Below are 19,708 nucleotides of genomic sequence, written 5' to 3'. Positions count from 1 at the left end.
AGGAGGAGGAGGAGGAGGAAGGTGTTGGCTCTGATGATGGGTTCATTTATGGCGATGGAGAAGAGGAGGCGGCATGCAATTCCAATGAAGATCAGTGGGAGGATGGTACTGAAGGCGAACCTGAAGGATATGGAGCACGCCCAATTGTGGACGAGGATGGGGTCCCTTTGCGCACCTCAAACGAGAAATTTGAGAAGATGATCTCGGAACACCGTGAGTACTCAGTTACATTTGCACATCTCAAGCAGCAACTAACCGAACGACAGTCCTAGATCTTTCAGAGCAGGATGAGGCGCTTCTGAGAGCCTATTCCTACAAGCTAAAGCACAACATCACCGATAGGGCTTTTGACGACCTCGGCTTTCTCTGTCCAGAGTATGGGATCCCCAAATGGAAGAAGGCTCGCCGGCATATCAACCTTCTCACATTCACCCCTGTCGTCTACGACTGCTGCGTCAACTCTTGCATAGCATATATTGGAGTTTACGCGAATCTCGAATCCTGTCCCTACTGCCAGGAGGCCCGATACAACGCCAATAACAATCCTCGGAAGACCTTCAAATATATCCCTGTCCCAGACCGACTCAAGGCACTGTACGCTAATCCCGAGATGGCCAAGCTCATGAATCATCGACACCAGGAAAGCCGACGCGACAACCCTGATGACGACATTGAGGACTACTACGATGGAGAGCGTTACAAGAACCTGGTAAAAACCAAGGTCACACTCTGCGGGGAGGAGCTGGGCCACAAGTTCTTTGAGGAAGCCACCGACATCGCCCTTGGTATTGCGACCGACGGCTTTGCGCCCTTTAAAAAGCGGACACAAACCTGCTGGCCCATCCTCCTCTACAACCTCAATCTCCCCTCCGACATCCGCTTTCACATGGAGAATCTCATTTGCGTCGGTGTCATCCCTGGTCCCCAAAAGCCGAAGGACTTTGACTCGTTCTTGTACCCTTTGGTGGAGGAATTCTTTGAGCTCGCTGTGGGAGTAGAGGCGTACCATTCCATCAAAAAAGAGTCCTTCCTTCTGAAGGCATATCCGATGTTTGGGTCGGGAGATATGCCTGCTGTTGCCATGATGATGTCGATGAAAGGGCACAATGGTGTTTTCCCCTGTCGCATGTGCGAGATCGAAGGCGTCCTCAAACCAGGAACGACCACATACTATGTTCCATTACGGCGACCACGCGGATTCCCCCCCGCTGCTGATGGGACAGTCAACTACGATCCCACCAAACTTCCTCTCCGAACGCACGACCAATTCCTTGCTCAAGGCAAAGCAGTTCAACAGGCGCGCACCCAAGCGGAGGCGGAAGAACTTTCGAAAGGGTGTGGTATCAAAGGTATTCCTATCCTTGCGCATGTCCCATCCCTCTCCTTCCCCGATTCCTTCCCTCTCGACTTCATGCACCTTGGCTACGAAAACACCCTGAAAAACTACATCAGCTTTCTTGCGGGCGATTTCAAGGATTTGAAACACGACGGTGAAGGTTATCGCATTGAGAAGAAGGTGTGGGAGGCTATTGGTGAGGCCACGACAAAATCCGGAGACACCATCCCTTCAGCATTCGCTGCTCGACCTCGCAACCTCTCCGAAGACCGAAAAGGCGTGACCGCTGACATGTACAGCACTTGGGCGCTGTGGAATGGGCCCATTTACCTTCGAAATGCCTTCCCCGAGCGCAAGTTCTATGCCCACTATCTCCAGCTGGTTGAGCTCATCAACCTCTGCCTCAAGTTCACGATTTCACGAGAGGATATCAACGAGATTAGGGCTGGCTTTATTGAATGGGTTCGGACATATGAGAAGTACGTCCATTGGTGTTTATGTGGTTGTCTCTCTGGCTAATCTTGCCTGTAGGCTCTTCTACCAGTATCAAGGCGAACGGCTTTCAGCGTGCCCATTAACAATTCATAGCCTCCTTCACATTGCGGATGGGATCGAGAAGATGGGACCACCATGGGTGTATTGGGCTTTCCCAATGGAACGCTTCTGCGGGAAGCTGGCACGCACCATCAAAAGCCGTCGCTTTCCATTCGCCAATCTCGACTACCAGGTACTTGGGCATGCCCAGCTTTCGTACCTGACAACTCTTCATAACCTGGAAGACCGAATCACGCTCAAAATCCCCAAGAAAAAGACAGATTACATGATTCCAAACCCGAGCCACAAGCAATGTGAGTCACCAAAATCCCGGCGTCCGCTTCGCGTGATTTATTCTCTTTGCCGCTTCTTTAGATTCAAAATACAGGCTTGTAAATCCCCGTAAACCATTTGATCTAGCCTCAGTTCGTGGCCTCAAGAAGGCGGTGGCTGCAGCTCTTGTCACGCGGTTTTCTCCTGACAACCCAGCAGACGAAGGTGGTATTACTATCAACGATGCTTTGTTCATCCTCGACCACGCAATGGTGGAGCAATGGGGAAAGTTGAAGCGGCTCGAAGGCGGGGACACTATGCTTTCATATGAGTTAGTGAAGGCTTCAGACACCGACGACCGACGCGATGCGACTTTTATTCGGGTGCGTAGACAGCTCTCGTCTCAGCGATGTTACGCATTCTGATGACTTCGTTAGTATGAACTGGATGTCGATATGAATGCGCGCTTCAAGAATAAGCCAGCCAAGTTCACGAAGCAGATCTTCTATGGTCAATTGACCTACCTTCTCGCGATTTCGATTCCGGCAGTAGATGGGATCCCCGAGCTATTCGAACCAAAGACAGTCGTCTTGGGTGTCATTAACAAGTGTCATGTCACAGGGAGCATTTCAACAAAACTCAATATTCATTTCTACAAGAAGGCGCAAGGAACGGACGTCACCGACATCACAAACATCAAAAGTCTGATAGCCAGGATTCCGGACCCATGGAATAAGGAGTGGGGCATATGCGATAGAAACGAGCTTAGGACGAACATACCCGAGTGCAATGACTAACCGTAGCTTCCATAGTGCCTATACAACACGGTTGAACCTCTAGGAACACGCGAGAGCAGTTTTAAGCGCTATTGAAACCGATTGTAAGTGCTACACCTGGCCACTTCAAGTCTACTGACCTCGGACAGGGAATTGAATGTTCCCTATCCGGGGATGCGAGTCCTTCATACCACCCGGGAATTCTCTCCCAGGATCCTCCCCGTAGTTTCCTTCCCTATCCCCTGCCTGTTCCCTGCTCCCCAGGGAACGATCAGGGAGGGCCAAGGAAACTACGGGGAACGACCGGGAACCCACAGGGAGGATCCCGGGGGGCATGGCTCATAGTGGGACCTTCGGATGACCCCCAGGGCGCCGCTCTTGCTGGTGAACTGCCCTAGGGCGGGATGCCTGGCGTGTACCCGCTCCAGCCTCGGAGCTTGCACTACTTCCTCTTATGCATGTAAAAGGTCGGGACCGGAGTCGGTTGGAAGTACGTACAGGGGCTCCGTGGGGCTCCCTTCCCGGTGAGCAACTGCTCCCGGGTCTGTCATTCGCCTGTCCACCTGAGCACCCAGTGACCCACCCGTGCTCAGACCACAACACAACGATGTCACAGTCACTCCTCGCCGGATAACATCCATTCTTCCCAACCACATCCTCCCTCACCCCAGGCTACACCGCAAAGACAATGGGCTTGAAGTCCACCGACACGCCTCCCAACCGCCTCAACCCCAAGGGCTACAAATGGGCCGAACACATCTCAACACGGCTCAACACCGGTCTGCGCCCCCTAACACCCATCCTCCTCATCATCCTCTTCACCTCCCTCTTCAACCAAAGCCCCCTCGGCACGCACTTCTACTCCTGGCTAAACCACCACTACACCCCCTTCCAAATCAACGCCTACTGGTCCTTCGGCGTAACCTCCATCGTCTACTGGGTTGGGGGGTTGGTCTTCTTGGTGGGCGACCTCTTCCAGCCCAGGTTTTTGCACCAGTATAAGATCCAGCCCGCACAGCATGTTTCGTGGGGGGATTATAAGAAGATTATGTGGGTCGTTGCGAGGAACCAGGTGGGCATATGCTTTGATTATTATGTATGCTGTTCTCCCAGGATATTCACTGATCTACTTTGCGTCGCAGCTCCTCGTAGCGCTCCCATTAAGCATCCTAAACGCGTATATAAGCCCTCTCCCAACCGGCTTCCCACTACCCGGAACCCTCGAAACAATCTGGACCTACATCTTCTGCCTCGCATGCGAAGAAATCGGATTCTTCTACGTCCACCGTACCCTGCATGCTCCCATCTTCTACAAGCGCTTCCACAAAATGCATCACGGTAAGCCCCACTCTCCCATCCCATCCCCCCTCAACAACCGACTCATAAATCCCTTTCAGAATTCGTAGCCCCAGTCGCCTTCGCCTCAACCTACTGCACCCTAACCGAACACCTCTTCTCCAACATCCTCCCCATAATCCTCGGGATCTCCCTCCTAAAGGCACACTGGTCTCTAATGATAATGTTCTTCTCCTCCCTCGAGCTCGCCACCCTCTCCAGCCACAGCGGCTACAACCTCCCCTTCAACAACAACGCCCTCCAGCACGACTGGCATCACTTTTTCTATACCGAGAATTACGGCCCGACGGGGCTGTTGGATAGTCTACATGGAACGAATAGGGTGTTTAAGGCGTGGATGGGGGAGCTTAGGAGGAGGGATGGGGGTGGGAGAGTGAAGGAGGGAGAGGAGGTTTTGAGGGAGGGGAGGAGGGAGCTTGCGACGGGAGAGGTGAGGGGCGTTACACCTCCTGAGATGGTAGATAAAGAAGACTAGCGCCTCCGTTGTGTATTTTCAACTTCCTTGTACTTTCGACGACCTTCGAACGAGCGAAACGGTATCATATTACAACTACAGAATATGCGGTACTGGGGTATCACAACTTGAGCCCACGGGGCAAAACTAGGCAAGCGCTTTAATCCTGAAGCCGTAATCAAATTCCATATCCCCTCATAATAATTAGTGAAAGAACTCACTGAGCAGCGGGCACGACCTCATCCACAAGCGGCTCAGGCGCCACCTCCTGCTCCACACCAGCCGGGCACTCCAACCTCCTCTCTAACCTCCCACCCTCAACAGACGAGCGGGCGACAACAACACGAGCATACCGACCAACTACCCGCCTCTGAATCCGCGCCTGGTTTCCAAAGCACCTCTGTATATTCACAACGACAATCCTCGGAGTCAGCCAAATCCCGTCGGCCAAAACACACTAGTAATGCACCACGTACCTTGAACAACTCAAAGTCCCTATTGAACAAGGGCACCTTAGTTCCAGCATCAAACAACCCAAAAAACTCCGCATCAGCGCCAGCATTAACATCCAACCCAGCCAAAATCTCAAAACAGCCTCCAAACCCTCCACTGACGTTCGTCTGGGTGGACAACTGGCGGGCAAAGTACGCGTTTCCGAGGGCATTGGATCCCCGGATGGCGACTTCGCGTTTCGCGGGAGGAGCTTCGATGGCACGGGGCTGTTGTTGCTGAGCCGGAGCTCGGTTGACGGTAACACCAGCCTCAGCACGACCCTCCAACTCGAGCTTCATCGCAGCCGAAGCGTCGAGCTCCACAAAGACCCTCGCATCCGCTACCCCTCCAAGCGCCGAAATGCCGAGATTGAGGCTGGGGATGAGGTGGGCTTCGACTGTGCCGGTGGCTTTGACGGATGGAACTACAGAGAGCTTGAGGGCTAAATGGGTGCGTAGAATATTATGTCAGAGGTCAGAGTTCAGATACAGCACCAGTAGTAGGAGTGGGAGTACGAACGAGTATCACCAATCTTGAACGCTCCGCCTTGCGCCTGAGCCTTCTTGCTATCGGAGGGGAAGACAAGCGTGGCCTTGTTCAGAGTGTAGCTAATGCCAACCTGAACGTCAGCGCTAAGGTCGAGTTGGGCATTAGCCTGAGCATCGACTCGGAAGGTGGGTCCAATAGTGAGGATTCTAAACCTAGAGTCAGATATGCATGCGAAAGGACTTCCAACAGGTTAACCCACCCAGGGAAATCGAGTCCTGGAATACCCAGCTCGACAAGCTTGATCTTCCCAGAATCGATCGATCCAGTGAGACCAGCCGAAAGATCAACCGCACCATCGATCTGGCCGTCCAGCGCTACAAGTACAACACCCATCCGTCAGCATCTACCCACCGCACCATCCCAATGAAACAAAAAAAAAAAACGCACTGGTAATCACAGCAAAATCAGTAATCCTCGGTGGAACGATGGTTCCCTCCGCCGCAACGCCGATGGTGGCAACAGCCCTCGCCTTCGCATCAACGTCAATCTTCAAGCGACCGTCAAGCGGTGGGCAGGTCAGCTGCTGGTCCACAAGGGTGAACGTCTTGTCGAGTGTGAGAGGTGGGAGGGTCGTCGATTCGTCCACTTCAACCGTGTTGACATCTTCGACTTCTGCAAAGAGAAGAGACCGGAATTTAGAACTTGGACTTGAATGTGGGGAACTTAGTGATGCTCCTCCAACTTACTATCCACGACGGCGTCGACGACCTTGTTCGTAGTCTCCTTGACCGTGTCGACGACCTTGGTAGTGGTCTCCTTGACCTTGCTGGCAGCATTCTTCACAAAATTCTTGGCTTTCTTAAAGATGTTCCGCTTCGACCTCGCAGAAGGGAAGTCCACGACGTCTTTAGCACCAGGGACATTAGCACCAGTCAACGCAAAGTATACAGTCCCAATTCTCGCCGTGTCGAGGGCACCGAAATCGGTATCGAGGTGTAGAGCTTTAACCTCTGGCTGTACACCATTCCGCCGCACCAGACGTTTCGAGATGTGCTCCGGAATCGACTGGTCTTCTGGAACCCAAGCTCGAGAAACGTGTGCAAAGGCGTTGGATCCGCACTGTGTCACGTAGCATCTAACTGTCAGAAAAGGTGCTATGTAGATTCGAAGAGAGAATGTTTAAAAACGCACGCTTTCAGGCAATCGAACGATCTTGCCTACCGCGCCGATACTCTTGTAAAGATGCGCGCATTTGGCGTCACCAGTGCAGACAAGACGGATATCCTGAGAAAGCGCGTCCTTCTTGCATTCGATGATCTCCCAGCCAGCAGCAGTTGTAATATCAGAGATGGAGTCCGACGGACCCCACTACGAGACGCATAAGTTTAGTATTAGTAACGAAGATTTTTCTAGTTGGGGTGATGAACACTGACAATCTTTAAAGTACCAGAAGGACCGTTATCAGACGAGGGCAAATCTGATGGAATAGAAGACGCAGGGGTCAGGTATAGTGAAAGATGGAATTGGAGAGGTGATATGTACGCACCATAAAAACACTCTCCAGACAGGCACGGCTTGCTCCAATCATTGGCCGCATAAGCGGATCCAAGGAGTGTCAGAAAAACGAAAGTAGAAAAAGCCATTGCAGCTTCGAATTAGCCTGAGCCTCGTTGATGACCTGCCTGGGTCGAAAAAGAATGGACTGGAACGATCGAACGAGCGAACGAAGAGAAAAAAAGAGACGCGGCGCTGAGGGCCTGGCGTCAAGAAGAACGAACGATGAAGGGAAAGCTGGGGGAAATGACGAAACTGAATAAACCCAGAACTTGATCTCGAGAACTTTATACTGGTCGTTGCCGCGTTGCTGCTATGTTGGCAACGGGGTCAATTGAGCTCAATATCAATGTCCACACGCGCCCGGTGGGCGTCCTGTGCTGGTTGGTAGGCAAATCGACAGAGGATTGATGAAAGTCGTCAGCGTGCACAGATTGCTATCTTTCGAAGAAGCGCTTGACTGAATGTCATCGACATGTTTACTCCGCCTTTCTGCAGAAATGCAGATAATTCTGCCGATAGTTTGGCGTCTCTGAATTAAGTCATCGAGGCTCGCCTTCATGGGCCATATCGCAGAGCGAGGAATGCCATATGACGGCAGGACATCTATTCAGCATCACTTTGATACGAACACTCGGACTGGATGCAACGTACAAAGGCGTCCTTTTCGAGATCGTCACTGTCAGGAATTCTGAAATGATGGCTGAAAGTGGTGATGAACTCTAGGGCTAAGGAGATCCCTCGCATAGCCATTCCAGTTGAATTTGCAAGGTAAGGATTCAGAGAGAAACACGTAACAGACTAGGAGGTGATGGGAGAAGACAAGAAGACTCCGAGCCAGCGCTAACGGCAAGGTCCTCTCATGATAACATAGACAAACAACGAATCGGGTCAACGTACCGCAACAGCGCGTTAGTCTCCGTTGTTGACCTACTGGATGTCTGGAGCACATCGCCCAGCCCTAAAACTCATAGAACCGCGTGACCTCGAAAACCCGCACAAGCCAGCCCACCGATTCCCAAAATCCTAATCTATGGCCTTCGTTTCGAAACCAGGGTCCGAGGGGAGGGGTCATGATCTTGACCGAAATCGCACAAGGGGATGATGGCCTGGTTGGGGTATAAATGGAATAGGTCAGTTGAAGTCGCGAAAGTCCTAGCTATATGGCACGCTTACCTTGTCAAAGTGACATGTTAGATGGGCATTCCTGGTTGTGGTCATAGGCCACCTCCCGCTATCTGAACGCGGGACGAAAGTTAGCCTCGTCGTTTCTGTCATCGGCAACACACCTGGTGCTGTACTAGCCCAGTGGGTTTCGTACGCGTTGGGCTCCCAGTTACCCATTCAAATTGGAGCGAAGATTCAATGTGTTCGATCATTGCATCATAGGTAGAGCCTCTGGCTGAGACAATCCTGAGTAACCCGACATCTACAACCAACACCGACCTCTTCCTTGATCTCTAACCAACTACCCGCAAACCACAATGTCTCCCTTTATTCCCGCCCCTCCAGTTATCCCAATCTCAGTCATCGTCCACGAAAACCCAACACAAGCGCCCATCACACTCACCGAACCCCATCCCCTCTACAACCTCTTCTACACCCTCGCCGCCACCTTAATATTCACCGCCAGTGTCCTGCGCGAACTCACACTGGTTTCCTTCGATAACGATGATGAAGGTGATGATTGGGATCTGGTGGATCGTCGTTCCCGAGAGATCAGAGAGTACTTGATGCTGCACTTCCCGGTTATCAAGTTCGTCGGCGACGTCCACTCTGATATTAATAAGAACCCCGATGGCGACGAGACCCCATTCCAATCGGAAATTCTTCAAGATAGACGACAGATTAGGCATACAATCTTTGTCGACGTCGCCCTTTACATCGCCCTCAACCGCGCCCTTACAGGCGGGAACTCCGAGTCACCACCATACGATGATCCCAGCTACAGACCGTGCGTTTTATCCTTCAGCTTTTAAGTCGAAGCCATAGATTGTACTAACCAACTTCTCATTTAGCTTACTCACCTTCTTTCTCCACGTCTGTCTTCTTCACGAGCTGGGGCATATAATCCGCTCCGTCTTTGCTTCCAAACCATCTCCCTCCAAGGATGATCTTCATGATGCACCGTCGCAGAAGCAGAAGCAAGTTCGGAAGGGACAAGTTGGGTTCGACGTGGAGAGAGGGGTGTTGGGAGGAAGGGTCGTACTCGGCTACGCCACCAACCCACCCCCAGTCCGCCAGTGGGAGAACGTCAAAGTGGTGGGATTCCGCAAACTGGATGGTCAGACTCATTATTTATCATGCGCCCAACACGGTATGTCCATTTACTTCTACTCAATAACTTCATGGATGTCGAGATCTGACTGACTGACTTATCCATACCTACCGCGAAACTCGAATACAGAACATCGCCTTTGGACCTTCTTCAAACGGGCAGAAATAGACCGCATATCTGACCGATTGGAAACACTCCCCACCGAGAACACCGTGACCAATTTCCCTCTGCACGTAGTACCGCGTTCATGCTCTGCCGATTGTACTTCGACCTCTGCCAGTGGTGATCATGCACGTGGTGTGTGTGGGACCCGAGTCGAAGCTGAGAATGAAAGCATCGTCGTCGACCCTGTTGAACCTCCCACCCCTTCACCGGGTATCAGTCCAACGTCCTCGACTCCCGAGTTGCCATCCTGGGCTTCAAAATGCATCGTCTCAACCAGTGGCAGGTGCGCCCCCTTTCCGATTCGATGTACTTTTGCTATCCTGAAGCATATTTCTGATTTTTGGGTACCTAGGAAAATTTTGGTGTACGATAGGACTAAATTCTCGGATGTGATATACGATTAGACTGGATCGCTATCGCTGCGACGAGGACGAGGGTTTGAGGGACGACATGAGGGCTCCTTAACAAAGTTGGAGGTAGTATTATGAGACTTTATACATCATCTTCTTCTCATCTGTCATTTGTGCCTACTAGGCCAATTTGCGTCGTTTTATTTTGTATTCGACAGGGTTTATTTAATTTTCACCTGTCTTGTGCACTTATTCTCAACGAGCTAGAAAGTGGAAAAAGTGAGTACATACGAGTAATTCCGTTTCAACTTTTCGTCCTCGTTCAGACGATTGGTACTCACCCTCGTTTCCCTAGGTCCAGGTCGGGTTGAGGGAATGACACCATGCCGCTATCCAGGAGTGCCAGGGTTACTAGTATTGTCAACGCGCTACTTTTCCACTACAACCAGCTTCGCTGGCCCGTGCCGCAGGCACGGGTACGGTGGTTAGGGTCGGGCTTCGCCCTCCTGGCGCGGTGTACTCGCTGGCGCCCGCCTAGCGGCGGGCTCGCGCTCGTACACGGGCGTAGGGGTTCTGGCTTACATAAATATATTACATAACACTCTTGGGTAAGCATTTCCGGTGTGTGTGTGTGTGTGTTTCCAAGGTCCAGCAGCCTCGTGGGCACCGTAACCCCCAGGCTGACTAATAGAGAGGAACTCCCAGAACTCTCATCAGCCCAGTAAGTTGTCGGGACAAAGGGCGACTGTCGCCAGCCCGTAGGTAGTCGATGTCCATCCCAGAGTAGCCGACAACCCGAGGAGTTTTAATTCACGATTTCTCCCGTGTTTGGGTCACAAATACTCCCATATACTTCCTATTTTACTCGAATATATATATGCGGCAGTTTGTGTGTTACGATGCTACCTGTCGAACCGTCTTCATGACCTTGTACGCAAAGGGTGCCACTATCACGCTGGCCTTGTCGATGCTGATGAGAATGCGCAGTTGGTCGGTGCCCCTGCTCCCCACGCTTCGGATGCGTTCCATATCGTCTGGCTTCAAGACGTTCATTAGCAGCTGTCGCACCCTCTGTCTCTGGGTGATCACCTCAGCGACCCCACGACATTCCAATAGGACGTGTTCGGGTGTCTCTTCCGCCTGTCCACACATTCGGCACCACCGCTCGTTTAGTGGTATGCCTGCCCACCGACCAGTTACCGAGCGAAGGGTGTGGTTTGCGACCAGTAGTTTGGTGAGCGCCACACGGTGGTCTCGATTCCCGATTCTGAGGTACCCCCGCAAAAGACCGTCGCACCACTCTAACTTCACCCGATCCCACTCGCTCCTTCCTCCCGTGTAGCAGGTATAGCAGTTCGTTGTCCTCGAGGAGCGTGTGTAGCCATTTGTCAGCCCCTGTCCGGATGTCCTTTGTCAGATCCAACCATATCTGCTCATCCCGCACCGACTGGGCGTCCGGAAATGACGTCGAGTAGGGCAGCTCCGAAATCACAGCTCGCAAGTCTGCTACCCAGTTGCCCTTCCCCATCGCGTCCAGTGCCATAGCCTCTTCAAACGCCTCCCGAGCCAGGTGTCCCCGAGGTAGCCGTACATAGTAGCGGACACGGTGTGCTTTCATGTAGAGCGAACACGTTCAAGACGCAACTCGGGGATTTGAATTAGGTATTAGGCGCCTGGCACGGGCGGTTTTACAATTTTACAACTAAGTAAGTATTAAATAGGTTCTCAGGAAGTGGTTGTCACACGTCGGTGTCAAGGTGGTGACAGCCTCAGCCTGAGGCCGACCGCCCAGGATATGCTACGGTGACGCGGTGACGCTTGATGCAACGTTGATGGCTATGTGCGTGACTATGTATTGCAATACATTCGAACTGACGCGGACGACAGGTGTGACTCGATGGTTGTCACGGGCGCTTAAATTCTCAAATGGGGCAGGTCCAAACTTCTTATCGATTCCACGCAGCTTCAGACTCCCGAGGCCTCACTGGCAGTAGCTCGCCTGAAGGTGTTGGAACTCACGATCATGTCAAGGTGCTACGTGTAGAGTGATGTGCTCCTGGCGAGACGGTCATTAGGTTGGGCGCCCGGCTGAAACACCGTGGGTTTGACGCTGGTCTCTCACCCGAACCCTTATCGAGGGCATACAGGCGCTAGTCTGCTGATGCACGCTCCATCCCTCACGTCAACACTTCACACAAGCTTTCTTATCTCTCACCTCATTCAACATTCATTCCCGCACAGGTTCCGTATACCCAGCGAGATGATTCCAGTTTACAGTTTCCATCACAGGGTGATCATCGCAAGGGAATTACATAGCCAATACTTTCTAATGAAAACCATACCCTTTCCTTGTGACTTCACTGTTCTGCCACGACACTGTCCATGATACCTCCCCTCCCCCTCCCCCGCTCTCACTGCTCTCGTAGCTCGTAATACCCATCGTTGAAATTTGAAATCTGAAAAGCATCATGGCCCCAGCGGATTTTATCGGCGAGGACGACCTGCGCCAGCTCTTCTCGGAAGCCTTCACCTCGTTCTCGCCTCTTGCTGCCCTCGTCGGGGCGGACGCGACGCGGTCCCTGTCGAACCATGTTAGCAACAAGAAGCAGCTCCTGGCGGTCTCGCTGACGCCGATTGGGGCGCTGGGTGTTATGTCTACGGTGTGCAAAGGTGCGTCCATTGTCCGTCCTCGTTCTACTTGCCATTCGATTTCGACTGACTGAGCCCAACCCTTCTAAACTTTCCTTCCACATCTGATGTGACGCCCCTCGACGCGCAGGAACAAACCTAGGCGCCATCAAAGACCTCCTCGGGGCGGGCGAAAGCGACATCTACGATGCCTGCTCCGAACTAGGCTGCGGGAGCCTGCACGGCGTCGTCCCGCTCTTCTCCAAGCGCGGCGGGCTCACCTGCCACAATAAAACGAGGAACGCGGGTATCGCTGCCAGCGCCGTCATCCGTGCGCGATGGGACCTCTCTGTTGCAGTCTCCTCCGAGTCACAAAGTAAAGGAGATGAAGACTCGGGCGCACTGGATTTTCCTGAACTCGCGAAATTCCTTGATACAATACATATGAGCACGTTGTCGGGTAGGATGGAATGGAGGTGTGGTGATTCAGATGCCGGTGGGTATAAGGAGCAGGGGGAAGTTGTGGCCCGCGTTAGAGCGCTAATTCTGCAATCGTGGGATGGGGTACACGGGACGTGGTCCAAAGACCTCTTTGTCCGTTTCCAAGAGAGCGAGGACGCGCTTATATCGAAGGGCGCAGGGGCGATCGAGCTGCACTGGCTCACACCCTCCATGCCGCTCGAACAAAACTCCCTAATCATCTTCGCCTACATCGCGTTCTTCACCATCGTACCCATCGGGTTCACCCTCGCCGCCACACACCCATTGGGATGGCAGGAGGCGCGCGCGTCGGCGCTGCTCCTCGGTGGCCAAGCCGTCCTCTCCTTAGGCCACTTCCTCGCGCAGTGGGTGCTCGGAAGGCAAAGGACGTCGGTGTACGTCGAGCTCCCGAGGCGGAACTTTGCGGATTCGTGGATGCTCGTGGACAATACGTGGTTCACGGGGAATTTGGCGAGGCGGAGGGTGTCGAATAATAGTTTGGCGCCTGGGAGGATGACGGTTGGACAGCATGTGTCGATTAACCCCGTCATACCGGCGTGGCAGGCCCTTGTTATCCTCCTCGCGATTGCGGCGGGGTTTTTGGCGTTTTATATTGGTGCGAGATCTTCGCATTTGTATGTTGTGCTGTTCTTGATCGTGAGTGTCTCAAATCTACTAGGTCTCTGCTGTGTAGGGACTCATCTTGGGTGGGGTGTAGGGAACGTTCTTCTTTGGAAATCTTCTGAAAGGGTATATCATAACCGTGGCCAACCAAGCCTACGTCACACCCCTCAACAACCCCGGTTACGAAAACGAAGTCGTGCCGCTCCCTGAACGGCGTACCTGGATGCAGCTGCTTACACGCCTCTTTGACTACCTCCAATCCGTACCCGCAAGGTTCAAGAGAAAAAGGCGGACCAACGCTCCCGACGCCGACTCGGACGTTGAGTTCCAAGGTGCCCAGTGTAGCCACTCGATTGGGCTGGACGAAAAGAACGGATTCTCGCCGGACGTGCAAGTACGGGAAGTTGAAGATCAGTGGACGTCGGAAGTATGGCCGGAGGCGCTGATTCCTCTCCCTAGCTCGGAGGTGTCGTTGCATCGCCAGCCTTCAACTGCGTCGAGCTCGTCCGGGTCGAGGGTTAAGGAGCGCCCTCGAAACGACACCTATGATACAGTGGTATCACCATCAGAACCGCAGTCTGAAAGTGCGGCCTTTGGTTCTTCGTCCAAGCTCGTCGATGGCCTTGAGAGCCCCCTCAACAAGCTGGAAAACGAAATATTCGTCCCAGTCAATCTCAACGAGAAGGCCTGCCTAAAAGTCGACGAATCCCTCCCCCTTCCTGAATTGAAGGAAACGGAACCCAACGCACCCCCACCAGTCACCGGCAGCGTCACGAACTGCCAGCACCGAGTATACGCCAAAATCGCATTACGCCGCCACGACTCTATCGGTCTTTTCTACTTCTCGAGCGCCCAGATATGGGGCGTCGCCGCACATATCATTTACGAGACGCTACACGACAAGATCCAATGGGATCCTCACATGCGCAAAGAGCCGCTCCTCATTCTTCCTTTCGAGTTTTACGAGCGGACGCCCGGATCACAATCAGGCGCTAGCCCCGGAATCCCAACCTCTGCAACGCTGATTCTGGCACTGGACGAGACGATCAATGAGGACGTGTTTTGGATGGCGGGGATGGAGTTTGTCACGATCCTGTGTGGGGCGTTTACGGATCGGGAGAGGCTCGTGAGCGAGTACGAAGAGTCGACGAGGGCTGAGTACGTCGCTGCCTACGTGCACTATGTCACCAAGTACATCCTCCAGGCGTATGTGGTGCCCGAGCCGGAGGGTGCGAGTACCATGGTGGGAGGTACTAATAATCTGCTGTTGCAGGCGCCTGAGGTCGCGTTGGGGGACAGGCTTCAGCGAGTACGGAGTAGTGGGAGTAGTGTAGGACATGGCGCGAGCTCGGGCCAGGAGCTGGCTGCCAGTGCGTACCCTGGAGTGGCGAGTATGATGCGTGCGATAGATTTGGTGAGAAGGAAGTATGCGTTCGATTCGAGTGTGTTCGCTGTTCCGCAGATGAGGCAGTTTGCGAGGAGTGCGGTGGAGGCTGTGTTAGGGCCTGGAGAGGGGTGGTAGATGATGGTGCTCCTGTGTCATTGTCTGGTGTTTACGTCTGCGTACTGTATTTAGTTTATGTACTCTGGCTGTTACGAACTTTTACGATACAATGCCCTCGTTCTTCCGATGTATGTTCGTGTTTCTTTGTATCTATAGTCTCTTGTCTGTCTAGAGGTGATTGAGAATCCCGGACGCTCAGTAGCACCCACCGGAAGCGAGCAACACTCTGCACTCAACAGTTTCATGAGCATGAGAATTCGTAAGAAAGCAAGCCTAAAGAAGATAATAGCCAGATACTTTCAGAGACGCGGGATTCCATGCTTCTCGCTCGATCACAGGTCCCATTACACCAGATACATAGATCAGTACACCAAATACACCCAATACAGTACAACATACAAGACAAATCGCATCACTCCTCCTTGAGACCTTCATCGTCCTCACCCTCCTCCAACTGCGGTCGAAGAACGTATGGAGCCGTAACCCCCACCGACGCAAAAGGTGTGGCAAAAACGAGGTAGGGAACGGTGTACCACCTGCTACGCCCATTCAAGAGGTCGGGATCGGTCAGAGCCACATAGGCCACAAACGATACGCTCGTCCAAACCACGTCGTACCCAATCGACGACTGGGCAGGGTTCCAATGCAGCGTCTTCCACGCTTCTCGAAAGAGCGCCAGCGGCGTTGTATCGGGCTGTCCTGATGCCGCCAACGTAGGCAGTGATCCCAGCGCAGCGAGGATACTACGAGACCGGACGGGGATAGACGAAAGGAAGACGAGGAGGTAAACCGAATTGGCGTCCAGAGGAAGCGATGTGGGTGGGTCAGAGGTGAAGAAAAGGGGGATGGTGATGAGGGCGTGCATCGCGAGGAGGTTGGGTAGGAACGAGGAACTGTCTGTGAGTGGACTGAGGGAGACGGTCACCATTGCCACTAGGACGCTTATCCAGAGGACTGGTGGGAGTGTGCGAGTGCGAGTGTGAGAGTTTGGGTTTGGCTGGGGCTTCGTTGTGCCTTCGTCTGCGGGGCGTTGAGAGACGAGGATGGCGAGTACGAAGAGGTTTGAAGCTACGGATATCGCGACGAGTTGACCCAATAGAGTGTACGCCCATACGTGTTTGATTTTGTATCGAGAGCCTGAAAGGTAATTGTTGTAAGGAATTTGGATTCGTTGAGGGATGGAGTGTGCGCTCACCTTGATCGAATAAGAAAACAGTCCAAGCTCCAACTGTGAACAGGCAAAGCTGCTCACTCCACCACCAGTTCATCCCGCCAAACGAGACGAGCGTCCACGCTTGCTCGAACAATGCGGTATTCACCAACCAATTCGCGACGCGTTCCAGTAGGGTGTCGGCTAGTTTCGTGTGGTGAGATTCATAGTCTGCGAAGCTCCACTAATAGACAGAGCTTCAGCGAGGCTTTGGAGGACAAAACCCAAGATCTACTCACGGACATAAACTTGAACATGTCTGCACGACATTCATGATAGTAGTCATTTCAACAACGCGAGCTCGTCAGTGGTTTCTCGACCCCCAAAGGGTGCTATTTACGCACAGAACCACGTGTGCATAAAGGATCCTAGAGTCAAGAAACTAAACAACAGTATCTTCCCTGTACTCTTCACCGCGCCATTGTTGCTGTTGCCCCTGCTTGCTGCTTGGATACTGCGAAAAACGACGGAGGCCAGCCATCCGATGAGCGCAAAGTACGAGCCAAAGACGCTGAGGGCGCCTATTTGCTGCAGATTTAAGGAGCCGAGTTTTGAGAGCATGGGGTGTTTTGTGGTATCCGGTTGACCGAGGAAGAGAGTTGGCAGGAGGAGAAAGAGAAGCTTACAGGATTGTCCACAGTCCGATGAACGCCATCAACGTCGATCACCGAGATAACCGAGATTCCCGCGACGACGAAACCTGCATGAGGTTTGGCATGGGGCTCAAACCCCTGCCTGTGAGTGTATATCTCAATGTACGACACATCGAAGTGGACGATATGCATTCTAATACTAAGTGGTACAACCTCTACAATACTCGTGAGATCCAAAAGTGCAAGTGGTAGAAAGGACCTTTTAGTCGTGTAATTTAGGGCGCAGGCACATGCAACCGCTCAGCATTCTCTCCTCCCACGTTCCTCGCTTCGACATCCAACTGACCATCAATACCAACGACGAACTGCACCTCGACCGCCTTGGACGCCTCCAATTCCAGCGCACCCAACAGCACCTCCTTGCTGGTGATCTTGTGCTTCACCTCGGTCTCCTCAGGCTCCTCATCCTCATCGTCGTCCTCCAAAGGCTCGCCCTTGATCTTCTCAACCCTGATCCCCTCCTTGATCTCCCAAACCTCAAACGCCACACGCCTCGACGAGTCCCCAACGGCAAACTGGACGGTCCTGCGCACGGGGAGCGCGGTCTCCTTCTGCACAACGGGGACAAAGACGCCGCCGAGGTCGCTGTGCTCCGGGGCGTTGCTGGGGAAGAGCAGGCCGAGCGTGCGCGAGGTGGCTTTGACTTGGTTCGCCTTGGTGGGCTTGTGGAACGCTTCGACGACCTCGGCGCTCTCCTCGTTCTGCGGGAGATCGTTGATCAGTGCGGCCTGGATCGCGCAGCCGCGGGCGAGGACGGTGGTGGGGTCACCGACACCGCCGCCAGTCACAGTCCCGCGCGCAAAGGGCGTCTGGACGTCCTCGTTGAACCCGCCGGAGAGGATGATGTGCTCGTCGAGGCCAGGGAGGGAGGCGGTACCACCGACATAGACGATTTCGTCGACTTCGTGCGCGTCGACGCCTGCATCGGAGAGGAGGGAGATGACGGCGTCCGCGATGGCGCCGTAGACGGGGCTAGCCACCATGTCGAACCGCATGCGGTTGATCGAGCCGGTGTAGTCGAGCCCGTCCTTGAGGGACTCGACGGAGCAGGTGGCGGCACCTGGGGAAGCGGAGATCGTGCGCTTGGTGTGCTCGATCGCGAGGCGGAGGCGCGCTTCTGCCCTGCGGTCCTGGACCTCGGTCGAGGGCGCGACGGTGAGCGGGGTTTTGGTCTTCTTGGTGAAATCGGCGGCGAAGAATTTGATGAGCCTGTCGTCGATCTGGTCGGCGCCGGCTCCGGGGGTGTTGGATGAGGCCAGGACGTAGCTGAGGCCCTGGCGGATGGAGAGCAGCGAGAGGGAGGTGCCTGATGCACCGACGTCGACCACCAGCTGGGTTCGGTCAGCTGGGAGGTCTTCGCTCCATTCCTTGGTGGTGGAGGTGGCGGCTGCGGCAGCAGGCTCGTCGAGCAACTGCTTTACGGGGATACCCGCAGCCAATGCGGCTTTTTCGAGGGCTTCCCGTTGGACATCGGTGAACCACGAGGGAACGGTCATGACGGCGGTTTGGACCTTCTTTCCAAGGAAGTCTTCTGCGGATTCGAGAAGGTTTGCGAGGAACATGGTGGTGACCTCGGATACGGTCAAGATGCGTTCAGCAGGGACAGGTTCTGAGCGGGGAGTGCCGATTTTGGAGGCCAGAGGAGTGTTCACATTGGAGGGTTGGGTGCTGGGTGGGATCGGTGAAGGTGCAGGGGCCAAGATCTCGACCTTGTACGCGGGCTCGTCAGGGATATCAGGATGCTGGATAACTGGCGCCGATATGGGCGACGATGATTGGGAAATCTCAGAGAATCTACGATCTTTCGTTGGTCAAAATACCCTGGAAGAGAAATATACAACACACTTCTTTCCAATAAGATTCCTGAATCCAAGAATAGTATTTTTCGAGTTCTTGACGAGCTGGTGCATCGCACCAGTTCCATAATGCTATTGCAAAATCTTTCAGGACTTCGTTTCATAGATTTCAGTAGAAACTCACGATTTCCTCGCCATGGAACGAGATAGCACACGCTATCTGACGTTCACCGTCCTCATTGGCGATAGCTTCAGCCAAACCGTCCTAAAATCCACGAAACAAATCAGCGATCTCAGTCTCGATTGTGTGGCTAATTAGATTTGACCTTGGAATAGACCGCAATCGAGGCGTAAGTGTTTCCAAAATTGATTCCAAGGACCGGTGGGAGAGTATTAAACTCTACAGCTGGTTCTTGCGCGTTTGCGCTGCCATTTGGGGCCGCCATGTTGTCTAGAAATGAGGAAAATGAGGGAGATGGAAAAGGAATGAGGCTTCTGGCCGTTCAGCGGTACGCGGCAGAAAATATCGAGACACGTGATGCTTGAGCATGTGACCCGAGTCGGATTCGGGAGTCTCGGACACCTCGGTCGAGCCCCGAAGGCGTGTACGAGATTCCTGGGGAGATTTCTACAACGATTTCGACGAGGCTTCAAGCTCAGAACGGCTATAATCCAGCCCTTCTCGGCTCCCCGGATACAAGTTCAGCGACAACGATAGTCAGTGGATTCCCGACTTGAGGCTGGACGCTACCAGTT

The 19,708-nt window shown here is 53.4% G+C and overlaps 6 protein-coding genes across 6 annotated transcripts; 2 read left to right on the top strand and 4 right to left on the bottom strand.

Annotated features, from left to right (window-relative positions):
* Positions 1 to 4,907: 4,907 nt before the first annotated feature.
* Positions 4,908 to 7,353, bottom strand: CC1G_05809 (hypothetical protein; the record flags this gene model as incomplete). The annotated part of the gene is made up of 10 exons (XM_001834620.2): positions 4,908 to 4,923; positions 4,951 to 5,129; positions 5,206 to 5,663; positions 5,741 to 5,922; positions 5,970 to 6,084; positions 6,158 to 6,382; positions 6,457 to 6,829; positions 6,902 to 7,078; positions 7,144 to 7,187; positions 7,257 to 7,353. 10 exons carry the CDS (start codon positions 7,351 to 7,353, stop codon positions 4,908 to 4,910), a joined length of 1,866 nt encoding a protein of 621 aa, XP_001834672.2.
* A 1,395-nt stretch (positions 7,354 to 8,748) lies between these two features.
* On the top strand, positions 8,749 to 10,111 carry CC1G_05807 (hypothetical protein; the record flags this gene model as incomplete). Its single annotated transcript, XM_001834618.2, has 4 exons — positions 8,749 to 9,218; positions 9,283 to 9,581; positions 9,672 to 9,990; positions 10,060 to 10,111. 4 exons carry the CDS (start codon positions 8,749 to 8,751, stop codon positions 10,109 to 10,111), a joined length of 1,140 nt encoding a protein of 379 aa, XP_001834670.2.
* An 840-nt stretch (positions 10,112 to 10,951) lies between these two features.
* Positions 10,952 to 11,675, bottom strand: CC1G_15379 (hypothetical protein; the record flags this gene model as incomplete). The annotated part of the gene is made up of 2 exons (XM_002910055.1): positions 10,952 to 11,197; positions 11,247 to 11,675. 2 exons carry the CDS (start codon positions 11,673 to 11,675, stop codon positions 10,952 to 10,954), a joined length of 675 nt encoding a protein of 224 aa, XP_002910101.1.
* Positions 11,676 to 12,525: 850 nt separating this feature from the next.
* CC1G_05806 (hypothetical protein) lies at positions 12,526 to 15,311 on the top strand (the record flags this gene model as incomplete). The annotated part of the gene is made up of 3 exons (XM_001834617.2): positions 12,526 to 12,727; positions 12,837 to 13,822; positions 13,884 to 15,311. 3 exons carry the CDS (start codon positions 12,526 to 12,528, stop codon positions 15,309 to 15,311), a joined length of 2,616 nt encoding a protein of 871 aa, XP_001834669.2.
* A 394-nt stretch (positions 15,312 to 15,705) lies between these two features.
* Positions 15,706 to 16,760, bottom strand: CC1G_05805 (hypothetical protein; the record flags this gene model as incomplete). The annotated part of the gene is made up of 3 exons (XM_001834616.2): positions 15,706 to 16,430; positions 16,489 to 16,687; positions 16,743 to 16,760. The coding sequence occupies 3 exons, from the start codon at positions 16,758 to 16,760 to the stop codon at positions 15,706 to 15,708; spliced, it is 942 nt and encodes a 313-aa protein (XP_001834668.2).
* Positions 16,761 to 17,371: 611 nt separating this feature from the next.
* On the bottom strand, positions 17,372 to 19,398 carry CC1G_05804 (dnaK-type molecular chaperone bipA; the record flags this gene model as incomplete). Its single annotated transcript, XM_001834615.1, has 4 exons — positions 17,372 to 18,950; positions 19,002 to 19,084; positions 19,137 to 19,217; positions 19,291 to 19,398. 4 exons carry the CDS (start codon positions 19,396 to 19,398, stop codon positions 17,372 to 17,374), a joined length of 1,851 nt encoding a protein of 616 aa, XP_001834667.1.
* Positions 19,399 to 19,708: the final 310 nt, after the last annotated feature.

This window comes from Coprinopsis cinerea (assembly GCF_000182895.1).
Source record: "Coprinopsis cinerea okayama7#130 chromosome 12 map unlocalized cont3.12, whole genome shotgun sequence".
Taxonomy (NCBI): domain Eukaryota; kingdom Fungi; phylum Basidiomycota; class Agaricomycetes; order Agaricales; family Psathyrellaceae; genus Coprinopsis; species Coprinopsis cinerea.
This window is presented reverse-complemented; position numbering and strand designations above follow the sequence as displayed.